The sequence below is a fragment of the Penaeus vannamei genome, chromosome 19 (genome assembly GCF_042767895.1).
Source record: "Penaeus vannamei isolate JL-2024 chromosome 19, ASM4276789v1, whole genome shotgun sequence".
In the NCBI taxonomy this organism is placed as follows: domain Eukaryota; kingdom Metazoa; phylum Arthropoda; class Malacostraca; order Decapoda; family Penaeidae; genus Penaeus; species Penaeus vannamei.
Window position 1 is genome coordinate 3959837 of NC_091567.1, and position 10000 is coordinate 3969836.

General features: G+C 50.5%; 2 protein-coding genes across 17 annotated transcripts in view; one reads left to right on the plus strand and one right to left on the minus strand.

Moving 5' to 3' along the window:
* Positions 1-10000, plus strand: part of Mef2 (myocyte enhancer factor 2) — a 554695-nt gene that overhangs the window by 169372 nt on the left and 375323 nt on the right. The window lies entirely within an intron of this gene.
* On the minus strand, positions 7813-9087 carry LOC138865078 (collagen alpha-2(I) chain-like). Its single transcript, XM_070134421.1, has one exon. The coding sequence runs from the start codon at positions 9085-9087 to the stop codon at positions 7813-7815; it is 1275 nt and encodes a 424-aa protein (XP_069990522.1).

Below are 10000 nucleotides of genomic sequence, written 5' to 3' on the forward strand. Positions count from 1 at the left end.
GGTTGGGTGGATTTAGTCATTTTCGATTGGGAACTTTATGGAAATTGGTGAGCTAAAGGGGCGGGGAATAAAGGAAATGAGAGAGAGGGGCGAAGAAAGGGGCGTTAACAGAAAATAGGAAGAGTGAAGGAAATGTAAAAAAAAAATGAAGAGATGAGGACACGTTAGATGAAAGTTAAACCTGTAGGGACTGTTATGAGGGTGTGTGCGTGGGTTTGTTTTTTGTGCGTATGTGTTTGTGTGTCTGTATGAGTGTGTATGTGAGTGTGTGTATGTGTGTGTGTGTGTGTGTGCGTGCGCGCGCGTTTTGTGTTAGTGCCCCACCCTATGACGAACTTCTGACCACAGGAGAATCCGCGCAAAGTGTTTGTATATATATCTCTCCCTCTTTCTCTTCCTCTCCATCTCTCTCTTCTTTTTACACCCTTCCCCTCTTACCCGCTTTGTCCTTCATTTCCCCGCACACTGAAGCGACCGTGTCTCCCAATCAACAATCCGGGATTGGACAACCTCGGGAACGCCCTGAGGGGATTTCTCCCTCGTTGCAGCCCGGGGGATTAGGTCGAGGCGTCTTGCTTGGCGATTCACAGGCCGGTTAATCGCCCCGGTCAATCGGCAAGCGGGAAGGGGGGCGGGGCCTGGCGACAGGGGGAGGTGATCGGGAAAGGGAGGTGGGGATCAGGGATGGGGGCGGGGTGTGGGGGAGGAGACGGGGTGTAGAGGTAGGGAGGAGAGGGAGGGAGAGAAAGAGAGAGAGAGAGAGAGAGAGAGAGAGAGAAGGGGTTCTGCGTGCGGGGTGCTGGGAAGGGGGTCTGATTCCTTACGGTCGACAGCGGCGGAGGTAATGGATATACGGCAGTGAGGATGTTTGGTAGGGGTACGGCAGGGTATGGGGAGGTTTGGTAGAGATACGGCAGGGAAACGGGAAGTTTAGTTGAAGTACGGCAGAGAATGGGATAGTTTCAGCATAGATACGAAGGGAATGGGTAAGTTTAGTAGAGATACGGCAGGGAAAGGGGAAGTTTGCTAGAGATACGGCAGGGAGTAATACAGATACAGGAACGAAAGGGAAAGTTGGTAGAGATACGGTAGGGAAAAGAGACGTTTAGTATAGGTACGGCAGAGAATAAGGAAATTTTAGTACAGAAACGACAGGGAGTGAGGAAATTTCACTGCAGATACTGTAAGAAAAGGGGAATGTTAGTTAACATACGACAGGGAGCAGTAAAATTAATAGATATAAGGAGGCAGCGGAAAAGTTGACAGATATTCGGAAAGAGGCGGTGATATTTTTTTAAATTTTTTTTTTTTTTGTGTGTGTGTGTGTGTGTGTGTGTGTGTCTGTGTGTGTGTGTGTGTGTGTGTGTGTGTGTGTGTGTGTGTGTGTGTGTGTGTGTGAGTGTAGTTGACGAAGTTGATGGATACGACTTTGAAATTGACACCAAAAAGATGATTGAGGTTTTAATGGAGCGTAATAGACTAATAGAGGAATTCGATCGTAAAGCATGGAGTGGAATAGACGTAATTGAGAGGAATACGATTTTACACGGATTGAAATAAATAGAAGAAAGTTTATTTAACACCCCGTACGCCGTTGAAGGAAAATAGATTTATTTTCGTTCTTTCATTTCTGTTTCTCCGTTTGGTTTTGGGGGGAAAAAAATCGAGGTCATTATCTTCCGCTGGAAAGTTCTCGGGAAAAGAGGATATATTATATATCCACATTTGCCTCATTTTTTTTTCTCTCTTTTTTTATTTTTCCTTTTTTTTTCTCTCTTTCTTCGGGCGGGCTAATGACATCGCTGGAGTCAAGCTGAAGGAAATCATTTTGTGGAGCCGGCGATGACGGGGCAAACAGGCAGGCAGGAAAGCAGGGAAGCAGGCAAGCAGGGAAGCAGGCAGGGAAGCAGAGAAGCAGGCAGGCAGGGAAGCAGAGAAGCAGGGAAGCAGAGAAGCAGGCAGTCAGGGAAGCAGTGAAGCAGGCAGTCAGGGAAGCAGAGAAGCAGGCAGGCAGGGAAGCAGAGAAGCAGGCAGGCAGGGAAGCAGAGAAGCAGGCAGGCAGGGAAGCAGAGAAGCAGGGAAGCAGAGAAGCAGGCAGTCAGGGAAGCAGTGAAGCAGGCAGTCAGGGAAGCAGAGAAGCAGGCAGGCAGGGAAGCAGAGAAGCAGGCAGGCAGGGAAGCAGAGAAGCAGGCAGGCAGGGAAGCAGAGAAGCAGGGAAGCAGAGAAGCAGGCAGGCAGGGAAGCAGAGAAGCAGGAAAGCAGAGAAGCAGGAAAGCAGGCAAGCAGAGAAGCAGGCAGGCAGGGAAGCAGAGAAGCAGGCAGGCAGGGAAGCAGGAAAGCAGAGAAGCAGGCAGGCAGGAAAGCAGAGAAGCAGGCAAGCAGAGAAGCAGGGAAGCAGGCAAGCAGAGAAGCAGGCAGGCAGGGAAGCAGGCAGGTTCTAGGGGGCGGGGGGGGGGGGGTAAGGTGGTGTGGAGGAGGGGACTTGGGGCTGAGATTTGGGTTGTAAGAGGAGGGAAGGTGTCGGAGGAGGGCGTGGGGGGGGGGGACGAAGGTAGTGTTGGGGGGTGGGTGGTGGTGGTGGTGATAGAGGGGCGTGGAGTTATGAGGGGACGGGGGGTGGGGGAGGGAGAGAGAAGTGGGCTTTAAAGAGGGGGGGGGTGAGAGAGGTGGATTGGAGGAGGCTAGGAGGGAAGAGGGTAGGTGGAGGGACGTGAGGCAAGGGAGGGAGGGAGGGAGGAAGTGTGAAGGGGGGGAGGAAGGGAATGGGAGTGAAGGAGGGGCGCGGGGCAAGGGAGGGAGGGAGGGAGGGACGGGGCAAGGGAGGGAGGGAGGGAAGGGGAGGGTCTGCGTGAGTGTGAACCCAGTCGAGGAATTGCAGGTGTACTCAGGAAGTGCATATTCTTGGGAAATTTAGGGTTCCGGCTGATTTGCAAGAATTCCCGTCGTCGTGCCAAGGCGGGAGACGCACCAAGCACATTCTGCTTCTTTTGCTATTCTGCTTTTGTATATTTAAATTTCTTTTATTTCCTTTTTTTTTAGTTTTTTCACTATTTTCTAGATTTTTTTTTTTTACTTTTTATTTGTTTATTTATTTTTTCGTCTTGCCAGCGTATTGCTAATTAGATGGCAAAGCGTTAAATTGAGTTTTTTTATATGAATTTATAACGAGGAATAGAAAGGACTTAATTAAGGTTCGGGAAAGCGGGTTCAGATCCCAAATCTACGTGGACTGGTGCATAGTAGAGAGGTATGAATGAGAATGAATATCTTCACAAGACAAGAGATGCATTTAACCGGTTTCGAATATGTCTTCGTCAGAAATACACGTATTCATGTATTCCTGACGAAGATATATTCGAAACCGGTTAAATGCGTCTCTTGTATTGTGAAGATATTCATTCTCAAATGCATCTCTTGTATTGTGAAGATATTCATTCTCATTCATACCTCTCTGCATTTGTCAACATGAATACGGTTCACTGGTGCATAGACCTATCTAGCAGATCTCCAGCTTTCGATGACCAAACTAAGGTGGGTTTTTTGCTACGCTGTATTTTATTTATATTTTATGTATTTACATTTTTTTAAAGGTTATTTCATTTAGAGAGTCTTCGTTTATGTCAAGAATGCTGTTAAGTGGGAGTGATGCGTAAATTGTGCTTATCAAATTAACGCCTCTCCAGCCAAGCGCCAGGCGGATCATCCGACTTCCACCTCGGTCCCGGTCGCCTGTGCAATGAGCTGCAACTGAACAACCTGCAAGATTTTATCTCTTATTGTGTCCTTCCCTGTTGTCGACCTCAGAAGAGGTGAGACACTTCACTTATACCCAGAAGTGAGGGTGTGGTGCTTCGTTTATTTTTTCTTTTTTTCTTTTTTTCTTCTTTTTTTTACGTGTTGTGTAAATTGGCACATTAAAGCAAAGATTGATACGGCGGACTCTGATTTCAACTCTGATTTTAATTAAAGCTCTTCGTATTGTCGCTTTTAGGTAAAGAAAAAAGTCTCCACCATAATGACTTTGCCTTCTTTTTATTTATTGTTATTATTTTTAGGGGGGAGGGGATGGGGTAGGAGGATAGCCTCTATTTTTTCTACATTAGTATTTTTATTCTTGAACGTATCTGTATTTTTGTTCCCCGAATACACCTTTACTTTTCTTCAGTGTCATCGTGACGGCAGAATCCGGCGATGGGTGGAGGGAGGGAGGGGGTAAGGAAGGAAGGGAGGGAGGGAAGGAAGGGAGGGAGGGGGTAAGGAAGGAAGGGAGGGGGTAAGGAAGGAAGGAAGGGAGGGAGGGAAGAAAGGAAGGGAGGGGGTAAGGAAGGGAAGGGAGGGAGGGAGGGAAGGAGGGAAGGGGGTAAGGAAGGAAGGGAGGGAGGGGGTAAGGAGGGAAAGGACAGAGGGGGTAAGGAAGGAAGGGAGGGAAGGAAGGAAGGAAGGAAGGGAGGGGGTAAGGAAGGAAGGGAGGGAGGGGGTAAGAAAGGAAGGGAGGGAGAGAGGGGGGGTAGGAAGGGTGGTGTTTGTGGGTAAGGGGCGGGGGATTATTTGTGGGGAATAGAGGGCATTTTTCAAGGGTAGAGGGATTCTGTTTGGGGGGCAGTCAATGAGGGCATAAGAGGGTACAGGGCCTATACCCAGGAGGTGGAGAGGTGCCAGTACCCGAGGGATAATGGCGGGTGACGAAGCAGGAGGACGCGGACGGGGCTATAATTTCGTGAGTCGGAGCCCCCGGCTTCTCCCGAGTCATGCCGGCTCCGACGCGTCTCGACCATGACCACAGACAACATGGGAGGCGGTGGAGCAGGGTGGTTGCAAGCAGCGTGTGCGTTCGCCGGATCTGGCCTGCGACGACCCGGAATACGTGGTCGGTCTCACGTAGACATTTTTTTTTTTTTTTTTTTTTTTTTTTTTTTTTGGGGGATAGGGGGGTCGCTAAAAAGGGATAAGGTTTTGCACTCGCAGACACAGGCGGGCAAGGACGGGGACATTTGCATATCGTCACTCATTCTCTCTGTCCTTCTCTCTCTCTTTCTCTCTCTCTCTCTCTCTATTTATCTCTCTCTTTCTATCTATCTCCATCTCTCTCTTTCTCTCTCTCTCTCACTCTCACTCTCACTCTCTCACTCTCTCTCTCTCTCTCTCTCTCTCTCTCTCTCTCTCTCTCTCTATATATATATATATATATATATATATATATATATATATATATATGTATATATATATGTATGTTTGTAGGTATGTATGTACAAGTATATATATTTATATATTCATATGTATGTATATGAATAAACGTATCCGTGCATATATGTATGTATGTATGTATGTACGCAAGGATATGTGTACGTATATTTACAGATATTTACATGTATAAATCTGTATTGCTTGGACATGGAAATATGGGATAAAACATTTCCTTCGGGAGTATTGAATACCTTTTATGGAGCAGCCTTTTCGTTATTTGTAAAAGAACATGCTCTTGGCTCATCGTTCATCAACAGGTGCAGGTTGCGTCATCCGATGCAGACGTATTTGCCTCTCGTATCTGACTGGTGATTCTCGATGTACTTTCCCCGGCTCTCGCAGAAGGGCGGTGTCCCGGGGCGTCAGCTGTGCGGGGCAGGAAAGTGCAACACTCCAAAAGTTTGGTAAAGTGTCGGCTCTACGCGGAGGAGAGACATCATGTAAACACCGATATTACACTGTGTTGACTTTGCAATATCACGCTCGTCGAGTCCGGGTTGCAGCCGAGCCAGACCGCCGCTTCCGCTACAGGGATCTGCGCTTTAGGCCTTTCACTGTGGAAAGTCTGCGGGGTTGCACGCCGTGTTCTGTTAAGGGTGACAGAAGCCTGTCTGCGATTTTTGACTTGATTTTGTTTTGATTGATTATCTTCGACTGAAAAGTTGTTAAATTCGTTTTTTTTTTCGGTGTTATGGTTGTTGATTGTAAAGAAACAAAATAAAATCAATGTTATTGTTATTGCATTTTTGTATTTGTGATTTTTAATGTGATGTTGTCATTATTTTTTTTATTACTGAACTGTGTCGTGTGCTGCCAAGGTCATATTCTGTAACTCATTAGTAAGATTTTTAGATAACCTTTCGGATTTCCTGTTCCAGTATCATGCTAAATTTAAACTTTATTATCTTACTTTTTTTCCTCTTCAACATTTTAATTTTTCTTCTCGCGATTATCTTCTCGTCATCTTACTCTTTTTCGTTTTCCTTTTCATTGTGTTTTCTTTCCAATTTTCTACCTGCTCTTCTATAGAGTAAATTTGATCCCGAGCTCCCCTCCTCTTCCCCTCTCTCTTTCCTTCTCCCTCTTCCTCTTCCTCTCTTTCACCTTCTCCTATTCCCTTTCCATCATCTCCACCTCCATTTCCCCCCTTCCCCTGCCCTCCCTCTCTTTCTCCCCCTTTCCCATTCCCCTTCCTTCTCCCATTCCCCCTTCCCCTTCCCCTGCCCTCCCTCCTTTTCTTCCCCTTCCCCATTCCCCTTCCTTCCTTTCTTCCCATTCCCCATTCCCCTTCCTTCTCCCCTTCCCTCCTTCCCCTGCCTCCCTCCCTTCTTCCCCATTCCCCTTCCTTCCCCCTTCCCCCTCCCCTTCCCCCTTTCCCCCCCTCCCTCCCTCTCCCCCTCCCCCTCCCCCCAGTGGCGATTTGATTGTGCCGAGCCGCCCCATTAGCATATGAAAGCCCGTGAACCTCCGTCTTGGAGAAAAGTCACACACACGCGGATAGAAATAACACAGTCGTTGCGTCCAGTTCAGTCGTGGCGGTATTGTTGTTATGGCTCTCTCTCTCTTCTCTTCTCTCTTCTCTCTTCTCTTCTCTTCTCTTCTCTTTCCTTCTCTTTCTCTTTCTCTTCTCTTCTCTTCTCTTCTCTTCTCTTCTCTTCTCTTCTTCTTCTTCTTCTTCTTCTCTTCTCTTCTCTTCTCTTCTCTTCTCTTCTCTTCTCTCTCTTCTCTCCTCTCCTCTCCTCTTCCTCTCCTCTCCTCTCCTCTCTCTCTCTCTTCTCTCTCCTCTCCTCTCCTCTCCTCTCCTCTCCTCTCCTCTCCTCTCCTCTCCTCTCCTCTCCTCTCCTCTCCTCTCCTCTCCCCTCCCCTCCTCTCCTCTCCTCTCCTCTCCTCTCCTCTCTCCTCTTTCTCACCTTTCCATCGGCTTCCCTTACTTTCTTTAAGCATTCTCATATTTTTACCTTTCTGGCGGCTTCCCTTTACTTTCTTTTAGCTTTCTCATTTTCTCTTTTCCTTTCATTTACATTCATTTGCCTTTCATTACCTTTCCTTTACTTTCATATGCCTTTCCTTTCACTTCCCTTTCCCCTAATTTATCTTACCTTTCCTTTACCTTCTCTTACCTTTCCCTTTAGTTTCTTTTACCTTCCTTCACCTTTGCTTATTCTTCCCTCCCTCCCTCACCCTTCCATCACTTTCCCTCGTGTGTGTGTGTGTGTGTGTGTGTATGTGTGTGCGTGTGTGTGCGTGCGCGTGTGTGTGTAAGTACTCTGTATGATTACATTGATTACAGGAAGGGCATAAAATTGGCAATCACCGGTTTTGCAAATACAACATAACTTTTACCGATGATATTTATATTATATGACCGCGTGCTAATGTGACGTTGGTCCAAAAGCGCCGAGACGGAGCCCGAGAGAGCGAGAGTTCACCGCGCCAAAGTATACAGGCGCGTGGGACCAAAGTATACAGGCGCGTGGGAAACCGTAGCCTCTCGCTGCGAAATTACACCGAGAGCGTCCCCCAGAGCGGTCCCGATGGCTGCATTACGCAAGAGGAGGGCCATTACGATTATATCTCTCGCCCTCTTGATTGCCTGAACTTCTGATAAATGACATCCTTTTCGCGGCCGGAGGTGAAGCGGCCGCCTGTGCAGGGTCGCCGGCGGCTGACACGAGCTGACCTCCCCTCATTCAGTCCCTGTGGGTGCTGACGCGCGGGTGCTGACACGCTTGCTGAGACAGCGCCGCCCTCTCGTCTGAAGTGTTTGTCAGGCCAGCGAGGTAGCCCAAGGTAGCCAGCTAACCGCCTTTGCCTCACGGGGGGATGGGGAGGCCCAGGGCGTGTTGCATCTCGCGTGGTTGTGCTCCCGAGTGGCGGTGTGTCTGTGCTTCCCCGAGTGGCGGTGTGTCTGTGCTTCCCCGAGTGGCGGTGTGTCTGTGCTTCCCCGAGTGGCGGTGTGTCTGTGCTTCCCCGAGTGCCGGTGTGGTTGCTTGTACTTCCCCGAGTGCCGGTGTGCCTGTGCTTCCCCGAGTGCCGGTGTGCCTGTGCTTCCCCGAGTGCCGGTGTGCCTGTGCTTCCCCGAGTGCCGGTGTGCCTGTGCTTCCCCGAGTGCCGGTGTGCCTGTGCTTCCCCGAGTGCCGGTGTGCCTGTGCTTCCCCGAGTGCCGGTGTGCCTGTGCTTCCCCGAGTGCCGGTGTGCCTGTGCTTCCCCGAGTGCCGGTGTGCCTGTGCCTCCCCGAGTGCCGGTGTGCCTGTGCCTCCCCGAGTGCCGGTGTGCCTGTGCTTCCCCGAGTGCCGGTGTGCCTGTGCTTCCCCGAGTGCCGGTGTGCCTGTGCTTCCCCGAGTGCCGGTGTGTCTGTGCTTCCCCGAGTGCCGGTGTGCCTGTGCTTCCCCGAGTGCCGGTGTGCCTGTGCTTCCCCGAGTGCCGGTGTGTCTGTGCTTCCCCGAGTGCCGGTGTGCCTGTGCTTCCCCGAGTGCCGGTGTGTCTGTGCTTCCCCGAGTGCCGGTGTGCCTGTGCTTCCCCGAGTGCCGGTGTGTCTGTGCTTCCCCGAGTGCCGGTGTGCCTGTGCTTCCCCGAGTGCCGGTGTGCCTGTGCTTCCCCGAGTGCCGGTGTGCCTGTGCTTCCCCGAGTGCCGGTGTGCCTGTGCTTCCCCGAGTGCCGGTGTGCCTGTGCTTCCCCGAGTGCCGCGCGGTGACTCCGGCCCGTCGTCGCGGGGGGAAGGGGATGAGTGCCAGGGAATTCAGCTCTCTTGATTGCCGAGAGGAGGAGGACTCCAGCGCCACGAGGCGAGTCGGCGACAGCGGGAGAGGTGGGCAGGGCGGTGCATGGGGAAGATACCAGCATACCGTGGGAGTGCTCTTGGTGTAACGATGTTGGTTCGGCGATGGTGCAGGAGCGGGAGGTAGCGTGTGTAGAAAAGGGTCGTTGTTCGTGCTGAAGTCGTGCACGGTGGGTCCGATCGGATTATAGGTCGTTACACTGCCTGGTTTTAACGTCGAGAATGTGAACTATGCAGCTGATCATGCGTATGTGCTTGGTCGGTAACATCACAGATTTACGAGCGGTCATGAATGTGCCTGTGCCTGAGCCTTCGTGGAATTGATGAGGGATTGGCCTGTAATCTTCTTTTGGCGTTTGTTGTATGTTTTCCTTCCCATTCTCTTTCTTTTTTTTGTTTTACGTCGCAGACACGTGAGCCGATACGCTCCTAGATTTACGTCCCATAGACAATAGTTCGAACTATTGCATTTCCTTTTTTTTCGAGTTTTTCTTCATCTTACCGAGGAGATAAGGGGTGGAGAGGAATGGAAAACCCCTCCCCTCCTCTCCTCTCCTCTCCCCTCCCCTCCCCTCCTCTCCTCTCCTCTCCTCTCCCCTCCCCTCCCCTCCCCTCCCTCCCCTACCCCCCCTCCCCTCCCCTCCCCCGCTTGGAAATAACGCCCCATTGTTGGCAGATTATCAGACGACCATTGTACTGCCTCTTTAGAGTTAAATCGAAGGAACTGTACAAAAAAGGGAGCCAGAGTACACAGGGTTTCGACCGGGCAGGTGTCCCTCGGGTACCGTGCCCAGCCACGCCCGGCAGACGGGGCGAAGAACGTGGCATTGTGTTCAGTGGCACCAGAGGCCCGCTGCTCTTAACTTCCAGCCGCTATCTCTTGGCGCTATCTCCACGGACGCCGATAAGGATAAGGGGCTGTCTTATCGACCGTGCAATGCGAGGCGGTCGGATGCAAGCGCGGCGACCTGTGGCAAC

Excerpts from the sequence above, each read along its gene's own strand:
- LOC138865078 (XM_070134421.1), bottom strand. The coding sequence starts at position 9,087 with ATGCTGGTATCTTCCCCATGCACCGCCCTGCCCACCTCTCCCGCTGTC.